This window comes from Lithobates pipiens, unplaced genomic scaffold (assembly GCF_037356315.1).
Source record: "Lithobates pipiens isolate NorthernLeopardFrog02 unplaced genomic scaffold, aLitPip1_a1.2 Scaffold_18, whole genome shotgun sequence".
In the NCBI taxonomy this organism is placed as follows: domain Eukaryota; kingdom Metazoa; phylum Chordata; class Amphibia; order Anura; family Ranidae; genus Lithobates; species Lithobates pipiens.
Window position 1 is genome coordinate 239,682,148 of NW_027507758.1, and position 14,418 is coordinate 239,696,565.

At 40.2% G+C, this 14,418-nt stretch overlaps 1 protein-coding gene across 3 annotated transcripts in view; it reads left to right on the plus strand.

The window, feature by feature from the left end:
• The first annotated feature begins 587 nt into the window (after positions 1–587).
• PHACTR2 (phosphatase and actin regulator 2) overlaps positions 588–14,418 on the plus strand; it is a 323,856-nt gene continuing 310,025 nt past the window's right edge. Inside the window, exon 1 of one of the 3 annotated variants that reach the window (XM_077486715.1) lies at positions 588–892. In XM_077486715.1, the coding sequence (XP_077342841.1) occupies positions 631–892 (262 nt within the window). In that variant the 5' untranslated portion in view covers positions 588–630. The remainder of the gene's footprint in view (positions 893–14,418) is intronic. The other 2 variants (XM_077486717.1, XM_077486716.1) reach the window with 2 other exon arrangements.

Here is a 14,418-nt window from a genome sequence, read left to right on the forward strand (position 1 = left end):
ATAAAAATGCTCTACACATGATCGGATTAGGTCCGTCCAGCCCAGTTGGTTGGGAAATCTTTCCAACATGTTGGAAAATTGGGTCGGACGGAGATTCGGACGGAATCAGTTCGATGCATACCACACACAGTCGGATTATCTGACGACACGGTCCGATAAGACTCATCCGACAGATTCTCCAACCGTGTGTACAAGGGCTCAGAGATTTGTGAGTGAGAAAGCTGCTTCAAACTCTTTTTCTCCTTAAAATGAAAAATACTTTTTTAAAAATTCACAGAGGACTTTAGGGTCACGAGAAAGCCCCCGTTTATCCCCCAAAAAACAATATATGTGTCAATTCTTTGCAAAAGTTATAGACTCATAAACAGACACATAGCAAAAATGTGAAATTATGGTCTGGTCCATAGGGGGTAAACAGGTGTGAGAGCTGAAGTGGTTAAGTCCCACATAATAAATCTACTTTAGACAAGTCTGTTTTGTGGTTAATAAATAAAGAAAAGTTGAGGCAGAGATGCGGTTACTTCCTGTTTTTCAGCTGTGAGCTGCATTTTATTTATGCAACGTGTCTCAGTATTTGATGCTTTTTCACTATGAAAATGTGTTCTTAGTTTTCTCCACTGGCCCAGGGTAATGGCATATTTTTCTCTTAATGAGGACCGCAAAGAACCACTGGAAAACACTGATACTTTCTTACTAAAGACAACAAGTTGGAAATCCAAGGCAAGGCGAGTAATGGTAACACCAGGCAAGCAACGGTGGAGTCCAGAATTGTCACCATCAATTATGTATTATGATGGCTCCTTGCAGGATCTGTTCACAAGAGCTCGATCTAAAAGTGACACTTCTTCATTTGCACAAGTCAAGCTGCTGAGGGTTAGAGTTGCTGGATCAGGTAAAAACAAATTCAAGCATTCATTTCTGCAAATTCTGGTAATGCTTTCTACTGTATTAGGCATTAATCAGAGAATAAGGTATGTCCGTGTAAAAAAAAAACTACTGTAACCTCAGTCAAAAATTGGTGGATGATCATATTTAAACTCCTGCCTTATGTTTGGATCCTCAATATAATATTACACATATTCAGTTTTGGAACAATAGAAAGGAGCAGATAGATGGATTAATCATGATGAGCAAATTAATTTGCAAACCAGATAAATCTGCTAATTTGTTTATTCTACTGAGCATACATTTATCTGTTCTGCAGAGTCATACTATTTATCAATAACGACTGCCTGGATTCCTAAAATGTAATTGTAAAAAAGATCAAATCGAACTCCGTGCAAATATTTAAAATTAAAAATAATAGAAAAAGCAATAAATCAGCTCAACAGATCAACTTTTTTATCCGTTTACCTAACCAATTGCTTATGAGGCTGTTTAAACCACCTTTGTTGCTCTTCCCAGAATTCAAAAGTTTACTGCAACAGGAGAATGTGAATACTTGTTTCTCTGGTGGCCAGTCATTCCAAACTCCACAACATTACAAAACTGCAGCCTCCGCCAAGTCCTCAGCATTCAGAACTTCGAGAGTGTCAAATGTTTGTGCCCCACCAAATACTGTGGTTCCTCTATCCAACTGCTACATTGCACCACAGCAGGGAAAGGGCATGCAGGTACTTGACACTACCAAAAAATGTTGAAGGCTTTACCGAAGATTGCAGCTCTAGGAAGTCAGAGGTGTTCAAACTTGCCACCAAACAGAAAAATAAGTATTCACAGTCTTCTATTACAGGGAAATCTTCTTCACAGTTCTCAGGGGAAGTGAAAGCCAATCAACCAATCCAACACATTTTATGCAAGTATAGTTGTAGTAGAGAGAGCCTCTTGTAAACCTAGAAGTATGTGGTGGTTATCTTTATTTATTAAAACTAATTATCTATCTATCATTACAAAGTTACCACAAGTGGAAATACGTATGACTTGTTATGGTTGTAAGAGAAAAGCTATGCTTGATTTTTTGATGGGTGTGTGTGTTGTGTGTTGGAAAGTTAAATAATTGATATGGATATATACACTATATTACCAAAAGCATTGGTATACTTGCCTTTATATGCACATGACATTTCATGACATCCCAGTCTTAGTCTAGAGGGGTCAATATTGAGTTGTCCCACCCTTTGCAGCTATAACAGCTTCAACTCTTCTGGGAAGGTTGTCCACAATGTTTAGCAGTGTATGTATGGGAATGTTTGACCATTCTTCCAGAATCACATTTGTGAGGTCAGGCACTGATGTGGACAAGAAGGCCTGACTCGCACTCTCCGCTTTATTTCAACCCAAAGGTGTTCTATGGGGTTGAGGTCTGGACTTTGTGCAGGCCAGTCATGTTCCTCCACCCTCAAACTCACTCATCCATGTCTTTATGGACCTTGCTTTGTGCACTGGTCCAAATCATTTGGTGGAGGGGTTGTTTTTCAGGGTTTGGGCTTGGCCCCTTAGTTCCAGTGAAGGGAACTCTTAAGGTGTCAGCATACCAGGACATTTTGGACAATTTCATGCTCCCAACTTTGTGGGAACAGTTTTGGGATGGCCCCTTCCTGTTCCAACATGACTGCGCACCAGTCCACAAAGCAACGTCCATAAAGACATGGATGAGCCAGTTTGGGGTAGAGGAACTCGAATGACATGCAGATGGTCCTGACCTCAACCCGCTAGAACACCTTTGGGATGAATTAGAGTGGAAGCTGCGAGCCAGGCCTTTTCGCCCACATCAGTGCCTGACCTCACAAATGCGCTTCTGGAAGAATGGTCAAACATTCCCATAGACACACTCCTAAACCTTGTGGATAGCCTTCCCAGAAGAGTTGAAGTTGTTATAGCTGCAAAGGGTGGGCCAACTCAATATTGAACCCTACAGACTAAGACCCAGATGCCATAATAGATCACGTGCATATGAAAGGCAGGTGTCCCAATAAATTTGGTAATATAGTGTGTGTGTGTGTGTGTGTGTATGTGTATGTGTATGTATATATATATATATATATATATATATATATATATATATATATATATATATATATATATATGCGGCTGTAAGGCGCAGGCAGTTTCACCCTCTGGCATTGTGATTGATGGCATAATATTGTCTACCTCTCCTGTGATGAAGAGGTAGAGTGGCTCTGCAGGGCACCTTGCATCAGTAGGAACTGACATAGTGTGCCCTCTTGGATATTGTTCCCCAAACTCTTCAGCCCCTGTATTGAGGTCAGGGGGCAAAGAAGTAAACCACTGTGCTTCACAGACCAAGTTAGTAAAAAAGATAATGGTGCTACGTTTTCCCCATAGAGAGACTTTAACTCAACAGTTTATTCTGCGCTATAATGCTCTGTGATATCTGTTTTTTATTAAAACAAAGATTTTATATAAATAGTTAAAAAAAAAATATGAACTTAAAAATAAATAAAAATTTACCAAAAACCATCAGGTTCATTTTATCAGATAACATCTATGACATGTAATATAAACACTATGTCAGACAATAAAGAACTGTTTTGCTTTATAGAGACCTGGCCATCATGACCATGCATGGCAAATTGACTGGATCTCTTTAATCCCGCTCTCAAACTCAGTTATACTGACCTTCACAGTGCTCCCTGGTGCTTCTTCCTCTATCAAAGACACCACAAATACCCAGTGCTTCCAGATATGAGAGAGCATGTGACCATCTACCCTAATGCAGTACTTGGGAATAATGACCCAAACACTGTCACATGTTTGGGGGGGGGGGGCATCTTTGGTATCTGTATGTTCAGACCTAACTTGATACCTTGTATTTTGAAGCAGCAGGAGGAAGAATGGTAGGGAGCACTGTAAAGATGAGTATAATTAGGTTAGGGGGTGGGCTTTTAAGATACCCTGTCACCTTTTAATTGGGGAAGGTGATAAGAGCTTATTCAACTGCTCAATGTGCATCCAGTGTATCTGTCTTTGTAACTTCTAAGGTCACTTTGCATTAAAGCAAGACACAGAGAAAAACCTATGTACTGTATGAATGTGCTTTACTAAACAAAATGTTGTACATACAAGCTTCTTACAATTTTAGGAAAACAATACACAGCATACAGAGTATTGCAAAACATGCATACAATATACACATGCGCAAGCTATCTATCCTCACATGCAAATGAGCATGGCCAATGTATGCAATAGGGATACACTAAACAGTTACTTAACACTATGAAGTCTTTTGGAGCCCCCTTTACTATTTATTACTATCCAGGAACTCTTCTAGGCTGCCTCTTGCTTCTCGGAGTCATCCAAAAAAACGAGTTTGTTTTCAGCACATGGCTATTCTCAAGTATTTTGTTCCCTCCCTCTACTTTCTCTCAACATCACTTTCTATTCCATGAGCTCCATGAAACCAGTCAAACAGATTAATTAGCATATAAATAGAGGAAGCCCAGCTTTCAAAAGCAAAACATGATAACTAAAATGCATTATTCCATATATTTATACTATTAAAAAAATCACTAAAATAGCCATAACAACATAATCTTATTAGCACCTAATGCTCCCTCTCTCAGGTATTGTTGTGCAGACAATTGCAGGAGACAGATACAAAAGTACAGTTTGTGTAACTACATTGGTTGCATTTTAAAATACATTTAAATATTATTAATCATCACAAAACCAAAACAATTGCTGATTTACATATGTACCTGGAACTGAGATTGTAAGATAAAAATAGTAATAAAACAACAGTTATTACATTCTTGTATATTGATTGCATTACCTTTAATTCAACTTTAAGGTTTTACTTCTAATGGACTATGATTGCATATTGTATACACACTGCAAGCTGGCGCTAAGCAGATGGTTTGTGTTCTCAGTTTAAAGCATATATATTATCCTACTTGTAATAAAGAATGTGCTTTTAATTCTAATGGTATTTATACTTTAGAAATAAGTCAATAGGTTTTAAACCTAATAGTACATTAAGACATTATGTTTTTTTTTATGTATGTTGCGTGACTGCATTATAGTTGTCTTTCTGTCCTGCTCTCACATATAAACTAAAAAACTGTGGGTGAACCCCACATCCATAGAATATAATTGTAACAATAGTTCATTATGGCTGCTCTGCTGCAGGTCAGTTCACAAGTTTTTTAGGCCTTCCCAAAGTCCTAGAATTTGCTGTCAGTTTATTTCCTGCTGTTTTAGCATGGGAAACATGTTAACAACAATTATAGTATGCATGGGTTTGTGTGGTCAAATACATAACAAAAACAAAGCCTTCCTACTAAAGAAAGTATAATGTATTCCCATTGAGCCCACATATAGAGTTATTATTGCAGTGTTTTCCTTAACCACTCCAGCTCTCATATCTGTATACCCCTAATGGACCAAAGCAGTTTTTACATTACAGCTTCGAACTCAAAAGAGCCCATTGATTCAGAGATCTATGAATAATAAAATGCACAGTGCTAATTAATAAAATGGTGTTAAAGGAATTCATCCAATATAAAAAACATGAGTTCATCAACCTTCTATATATAATGTGAACAGCAGTAATCCCAATAAAGTTCAAAGTGTATGTATATAATTATATTAGAAAACATATATGCAAAAATCCATGAACATTCAACATATGATGTGAGTAACAAAAAGTCCCAAGAGAAACAGTCCTTCAAAACCAATGGAAACAGTATTTGCAACCAGCTAATGCATTGCATAGCAGTCCATATAAAATGAAAATATCACTGAGAGAAACATGTGAGGATACCCTGGAAAGCCCTCTAGGAAAAGTCACTCCACCTTGTCTTGAAAGATAGGGGGCTTACCAGATAATCTTGACCCAGGTTAGGGTGGTTAAAATAGTCTTTAGTATACGAAATGGGACATCAATGGCTTCATCCTTGGTATAGAAAGTGCTTCATCATCGGGGATATGCTTGCTCAATCAGACTTCCGACACACTCCGCCAGGTTAAGAGTCATGTATGTGAAACAGAAAAGCAAGCAACCATAGCGTAATCCAGTACAAAGCGTTTATTAAGATCTAAAATGTTGCACTTACATGACAGCAGCAATATACGGGCTCATATGATGCCAACACATCAAACAAATCCCTTCGCCAGTATCCAAGATGGCCATGATTGGCCGCACATGCATGGTGTAAACCGCGGCATAATTTTTAGCTCCACCATGCATGTTTATTCGTAAATTACATCATCATATGAGGGATAACCCTTATGGAGGATATAGATCTCATTAGTATCATATGTATGGTGAGACTGGATTTGGGATCAGTTCATTGATTTTAAAATATATTAAGTATTTGTAGGTTTCACACGTACCTTGAAAAAGTATTCATACCGCTTGACATTTTCCACATCTTGTCATGTTGCAACCAAAAATGTAAATTTATTTTACTATTACTGGGATGTTATGTGATAGACCAACACAAAGTGGCACATAATTGTGAAGTGGAATAAAAATTATAAATGGTTTTCAATTTTTTTTACAAATAAATATCTTAAAAGTGTGGCATGCATTTGTATTCAGCCTAGCCGAGTCAAAACATTGTAAAACCACCTTTTGCTGCAATTACAGCTGCAAGTCTTTTTGGGCATATCTCTAGAGAGTGACATTTTTGCCCATTCTTCTTTGCAAAATAGCTCAAGCTCTGTCAGATTGGATGAAGAGCGTCTATGAAAAGCATATTTCAAGTCTTGCCACAGATTCTTAATTGGATTTAGGTCTGGACTTTAGGCCTTTGACTGGGCCATTCTAACACATGAATATGCTTTGGTCTAAACCATTCCATTGTAGCTTTGGCTGTATGTTTAGGGTAATTGTTCTGCTGTAAGTTGAACCTCCACCCCAGTCTCAAGTCTTTTGCAGACTCGAACAGGTTTTCTTCTAAGATTGCCCTGTATTTGGCTCCATTCATCTTCCCATCAACTGTGACCAGCTTGCCTTTCCCTGCTGAAGAAAAGCATCCCCACAACATGATGCTGCCACCATGTTTCACGGTGGAGATGGTGTGTCCAGGGTGATGTGCAGTGTTAGTTTTCCACCACACATAGCGTTTTGCTTTTAAGCCAAAAAGTTCAATTTTGGTCTCTTCTGACCAGAGCACCTTCTTCCACATGTTTGTTGTGTCCCCCACATGGCTTCTTGCAAACTGCAAATGGGACATCTTATGGCTTTCTTTCAACAATGGCTTTCTTCTAGCCACTCTTCCATAAAGGCCACATTTGTGGAGTGAATGACTAATAGTAGTCCTGTGGACAGATTTTCCCACTTGAGCTGTTGAGTTACCATGGGCCTTATAACTGCTTCTCTGATCAATGATCTCCTTACCCGGCCTGTCAGTTTAGGTGGATGGTCATATCTTGGTAGGTTTGCAGTTGTGCCATACTCTTTCCATTTTCCGATGATGGATTCTGAGATGTTTAAAGCTTGGTATGGTTTTTTTTATAACCTAATCCTGCTTTAAACTTCTCCACATGGGGTGTTCATTGGCCTTCATGATGCTGTTTGTTCACTAAGGTTCTCTAACAAACCTATGAGGGCTTCACAGAACAGCTGCATTTATACTGAGCTTAAATTACACACAGGTGGACTCTATTTACTAATTAGGTAACTTCTGAAGGCAATTGGCTTCACTAGATTTTAGTTAGGGGTATGAGAGTAAGAGGGCTGGATACATGCACTCCACACTTTTCAGGTATTTATTTGTAAAAAAAAAAATGAAAACCATTTATTATTTTCCTTCCACGTCACAATTATGTGCTACTTTGTGTTGGTCTATCACAGTGGTCCTCCAACTTGCCCTGGGGCCAGATGCGGCCCTTTGCTTGCTTCTATCCGGCCATCAGGCATTATTTCATCCACTGATAACAACAATGGGGCTTAATTTCTCCTATTGACACCAACGATGGGGCACAATTCTTCTTAATGACACGAATGATGGGGCACAATTCCTCCCAATGACACCAATGATGGGGCACGATTTCTTCCAATGACACCAACGATGGGGCACAATTTCTCCCAATGACACCAATGATAAGGGACAATTACTCACAATGACAGCAACAATGGGGCCCAGTATCTCTCAATGACACCAGCAATGGGGCCCAATGACATCAGTAATGGGGCCCAATTCCTCCTAATGACACCAACAATGGGGCAAAATCCTCCCAATGACACTAACAATGTGGTACGATTTCTCTCAATAACACCAACAATGGGGCCCAATGACACCAATGATTGGACACAATTACTCCCACTGAACAGGGTATTATTTTTTTCCCACTGATGTCAGAACCTTTTTGACTCCTGCTGACCACTGTCCAGCCCTCGTAAAGTGTGCAGGTAAACTGGCCCTTTGTTTAGAAAGTATGAAAACCCCTGAGCTCTATCACATAAAATCCCAGTAAAATACATCTACGTTTTTGGTTGTAACATGACAAAATGTGGAATATTTCAAGGGATATAAACACTTTTTCAAGGCACTGTATGTGTGACTTTCCAATGTTGATCATTTTAATTACTGGGTGCATGTTGTTGCATTTAAGATATTTTCTAGCCTTTTTCCATTCTCAAACATGATCACTAGCTGGCGTACACATGTGGGTTAATATAATCTTCCCAGGTATACAATTAAGTGAAGAGGATAATCTCCTCCCCTATTCCCCACTTTGGATTTCTATTGTTGACTCTCTGGATACTCCCCAAGAGTTTTCCTATATTAATTGTGTGGTGCGTCTAACTTCAGTGCCCCATGTGATGTAATTTATGCCAAAATGCATAGGATGGAGCTAGAATGTATGGCGTGGATTACACCACGCATGTGTGGCCAATCGTGGCCATCTTGGATACTGGCAAAGGGATTTGTTTGATGTGTTTGAATCGTATGTGACTGTATATGGTTGCTATCATGTAAATGCAACATTTTAGGTCTTAATAAATTATATTTACTGGATTACACTATGAAAAAGTTTTAATTTTTTGGAACAATCACAGATGAATATGGACTTAAAGCGGGAGTCCACCGGGACTCCGCGTTTTTTTTTTTTTTTTTAAAAGCCAGCAGCTACAAATACTGCAGCTGCTGACTTTTAAATAGTGACACTTACCTGTCCAGCGCGCCCGCGATGTCGGCACCCGAAGCCGATCGCTCGCTCGGCTGCCAGGTCCCGCCGCCATCTTGGGTATGGGAATCAGGAAATGGAGCCTTTCGGCTTCATTTCCCGGTTCCCTACTGCGCATGCGCGAGCCGCGCGGCGCAATCCGGACGGTCCCCGCTGCCTCTGGGAGCTGTGTGTTTCCCAGCAGGCAGCGGGGCACTTGTTGAAGGGGGCGGGCGCTTGCGGAACGGAGGCGTAACCTACGCTCGTTCCGCAGAGCGCTAGCCCGGAAGTGGGTGCAGTTACCTGGATTATCCAGGTAACTGCACCCCCCTCCCCCCTGAAAGGTGCCGATTGTGGCGCCGGAGGGGGGGGGGATTCCGATGAGCGGAGGTCCATTTTAGGGTGGACCTCCGCTTTAACTATAATATTCAGTGTTATGCAAATTTTTATTCTGTATATCTAAGTTGACATGTAATGTAGGCATCTGTTCACAAATTGTTATATGCAGGAGCACTTCTAATTAGTTGTCACAGCACCCCCTATTACCACTGCACATTTATTGTGCATATAGTCAGTTTACAATCACATTCCTATAGCATGAAACCAGCTAAAGTGACCATTCTTATATGTCTTGTATTGCACATTAATCAGGGTTAGAATTCGTTATTAGATATTGTGAGCCATAGGAAATATGAACTACAGTATGCAATTTCCCTATCAGAGGGTCCATTTGCCTTTTAGGGTGAACCTGCCTCTCCTGACAGGTTCAAAACTCAGAAAGTATTGAAACTGTTAAATAAGCATGGTCAAAAAAGTGCGGGGGGTAGATGTGGGATGGTTAAACCCTACATGGATACCATCCCAAAAAAATATGTACAGAAATGGAAACAAGGTTGGGTGGGACTTTGCATGTACTATGTGGGGTTATAACAACTACACAAATTGAAGAGGTTTAAAAAGGAAAATATACACAATTTTATTTAACATATATACATGAAGAAGTTAAAATAATCAAAACCAATACTATTAAAACCATTGTTACAGTGTAACTTATGCAGGGTGTTGTTAATCCTGGTTGAAGAGCCGAGAGGTTGGCCTACGCGAAACGTTTGTTTTTGAATATTTTAACTTCTTCATGTATATATGTGAAATAAATTTGTGTATATTTTCCATTTTAAAACTCTTTGATTTGTGTAGTTATTATAACCCCACATGGTATATATGGTATTATAACTCCACATGGTATACATGTCAGCTAGGAAACAGGTATTTTCAGAAGGAAAGGGAACAGTATCACCCAGTGTATTTCTTTCAGCACAGCAGAAATATAACAGTTGAAGACTGAGTTGCAGATTGGATATTTTATTAATTATGGCAGTGTTAGGATTTTATTGGTTGGTAAACTGGTAGTAGAAGTTACCAGTGGGTCATCACAACCAGATACAAGTAGCAGGTTTTTCTAATAATACAGTGTGTCGCAGACTTTGTACGTGCCATCATTTCAAATTGTATAGCTGAAGCATTGTCCAAGTACCATATGTATTATTGAAAGATAAGCCATATGTACCACCTGCAGTGCTGTAGAATTGTTTTACTTATATTAGTTGTCCCTCCTTAAGCCGGATATAGATAGTTTGAATCTTGGTTGGTTCAGCAGGAACTGGCCAAGACTCGAACCATGTATGGGCAGACTGATTGTACCCAAGTTAACCAATCAATCAACTTGGGTACAACCAGCCTGTTGGCTATAACCACTAGCAATAATCACTGTGTGTTCTCTCAGCTGGGACGGCTCCCAATGCCCCCTCGTGGGGAAAAAACAATAGCTCAGCAGGAGCAATTCCCCCATCAACATTAACTATGTTGTTGGGGGAATCAAGTGATTTTTCTTTCTTGCAAACCATGCCTCGCTTTAGTCTTGGCTAGAAACCTAAACACAAATTTATCTTTTTTTACACAGTATGACACATTTTGTTGTGTATGCATCCTCATGTACACATCCTCCACTAAATCTTAAACTTTGCTGGAGTTTTTGCTGGATATCTTAAAGAAGAGTATTACTAGAGTGTTACCAGAGCAACACATATCACAGTCAGGGGCGGCCCGTCCATTAAGTGTGCATGAGCGTCACCTCCCTATCCATGCGCCCGGACCCTTGCGGGACGCCCGATTCATGGATTTTAATGGGTGGGTGTTTTTTTTAAGCACGTGATTAGAGCCAGAGACTCTAATAGACTTTAAAATAGGGAGGGCTTGGGGTGCAGAGAATGTGTACTGAACCCACCCAGGTGTGTTACAATAGTGAATGAATATTTTCTATTGTAACACTGATCCTCCTCCTGGCCAATCAGGAAGAGGTGACCCAATTGGCTGAAAGGACAGGCGATCCTATTTTATGACTAGGTGGAAGGTAAGAGATGCAGGGTAGGAGATGAAGAGAGGACACAGGAGCCGCTGCCCGCCACCCACCACCTGCCACCTAGATGGAGTATGTGCAAGACCAAATGGCAGACAGTAAGCGGGGGGGGGGGGGGGGGGTTGTTTGCTTTAAAAAAAAGTCATTAAATTATTAAAATAATCAACATGTCATACTTGCCTGCTCTTGCTGCTCTCAACCAAGCCTGTGAGAGAGGGAAGAGGGGAAATGCACAGCACTGGATCAAGATTGATCTCAGGTTAGTATTTAGGGGAGGGCAGGAGGGAGCTACTACTAAAAGTTTTTTTGCTGTAATACAGAGCAAAATATTTTTTGAGAAACAATGAAATTATTTATGTATGTATTCTATCATTATCTGTCCCTAGCTATCACCAGTTGGGTCAGAAGCCTTCAATAATAGCCTTGCAACCAGCAGCTGTATATGTGAAGCAGTATATTGTTGTAAGCTATGAGTCAGATATTGCCTTTTTCTTTATATAGATCTGAACAGTGTGCATGGAGCTACTAAAAGCCAGCTACCAATTGTTCATGTGCCTTTATCCTTGATGACTGGTTATTCTGACACTTGGTTATGAACTTCCTGCTGAGCACATTAACACCCACTCTATGTATGTCAACCTTCTAGCATTTACACTCACTGCTCCTTTCAGCTTTCAACATGCTATCGCAGCAAGGGATTCAGGGTAACATGTAATTGTATATGTCTCACTTATTTAAATGGGAATTCTTCTAAGTTCCTTTTATTTGCCTTAAAAGGTACCCGGTACTAAAATTCCAGCAACAGTGCAAAGGTTGGAAAGAAAGCGTCCTCGTCCATTCATTGAAAATTGTTAGATCAAAATAATTTACCTGGTATGAATGGAAATTTGCAGCGAAACATCTTAACCACTTTCAGACTGGACCATTTTGCTGGCTTAAGACCAGACCACTTTTTGCGAATTCGGCACTGAGTCGCTTTAACTAACAATTGCGCGGCCATGCGATGTGGCTGCCAAATAAAATTGATTTCCTTTTTTCCCACAAATAGAGCTTTCTTTTGGTGGTATTTGATCACCCCTGCGTTTTTTATTTTTTGCGCTATAAATAAAAAAAGAGCGACAATTTTGAAAAAAAACATTATTTGTTACTTTTTGCTATAATAAATATCCCCCAAAAATATATAAAAAAAATTTTTTTTTCCTCAGTTTAGGCCGATACATATTCTTCTACATATTTTTGTTTAAAAAAATCGCATTAAGCGATTATTGATTGGTTTGTGCAAAATTCATAGCGTTTACAAAATAAGGGATAGTTTTATGGCATTTTTAGTAATAATTTTTTTTTACTAGTAATGGCGGCGATCAGCAATTTTTATTGTGACTGCAACATTATGGCGGACACATCGGACATTTTTGACACATTTTTGGGACCATTGTCATTTATACAGCAATCAGTGCTAGGGGCGTGTTACTAACTGTGGGGAGCTGGGCTGTGTGTTAGTGAGCAGAGATCAGTGTCACTTGTTGCTAGGCAGAACGGGGAGATGCTGTTTACATCGGCATCTCCCCATTCAACCTCCCCGTGAGACGATTGCGGGTATCCCTCGAGTCCGCGAGACCCACAACCGGACTCACGGGGGTCCCAACCGACACCCACGCACTCACGATGGCAGAGTGGCAATTTCAACTGGGTGTACCTGTACGCCAGTTTGCCTGCCCACGCCATTCTGCCAACGTACATCATCGTGCGCCGGTCGGGAACTGGTTAAAGTTGAGTACTGCAGATCTGAACTGAATGCTTTGCAGTGTTCGGCCAGTATAACAGATGGGTGCTTGTAGTAACTGCAGTGGAAATTGCAGTGCAAAATCACAGAATAAAGGTGAGACTTCCATAGCGCTTGAGGCAATTTTCACATAGGGCAGATAAAGTCGAGATTTTGGGTCCACATATGGTTCTTTCCTCAAGCTGACATAATGACCATTGTGACTTACTATGTCACCTTGAGGAAGGGACCCTGCACACTCCTGTGCACACTATATCTGACTCATGTGACTTTTCACTAATAAACCTGTGAAAATTGTATCAGAGTGCTGGGGACTTTCTATAATTAAAGTGGTTCTAAAGGTTGGAGGTTTTACCTTCATGCATTCTATGTATGAAGGTAAAAAAAAACCTTCAGTATGCAGCCCCCCCCCCCCCCCAATACTTATCTGAGCCCAATCGCAATCCAGCAATATACACAAGAGAGGCTGCTCTCCCAAGGTCTCAGCCTCCTCTTTGGCTGAGAGACAGCCATTGGCTCCCCCAGCTGTCAATCACAGCCATTGAGAAGGGAGCGGGGGTAGGGCCATGCCCTGTTCTGTGTATCTTATGGACACACAGACTGGGGCTCAGGAGTGAGCACACATGACTAGAACCGTAGCAAATGGCTTTCTATGGGGGCACTTGGAGAAGAGGAGGAGCCAGGAGTGACAGTTGGGGACCCGAGAAGAGGAGGATTGGTGCAGGTAAGATTTCTGTACAAGTCTGATTATGATCAGATTTTTTGAAAAAAAATTTTTTTTATATTACTTTAAAAAAGGCTGAATTATTTATTTTTTAAATAGATAACTGCAACCTCTAGCGTTTCTGTTTTAAATCAATGATAGAGCCAACTTTACACACAGTATGCAATTAGACTAATGGCTGATGTCACATCTGTAAGTGTGGCTTGACCTTGTCCCTTCCATCCTTGAAATAAGAGCAAACAGTCTCTGTAGACATCAAAACAAAGGTCAGCGGAAAGTTACATCTATTATACCATTCCATATTTCCCCCACTGTACACATTTCTTATATGACAATAAAATATGTGAGCCACCGGTGCAAAAAAAATCTAATGTGAGAATAATTTTGTTTGCTGCAGTCAAAAAATGCATTCCACCTTTG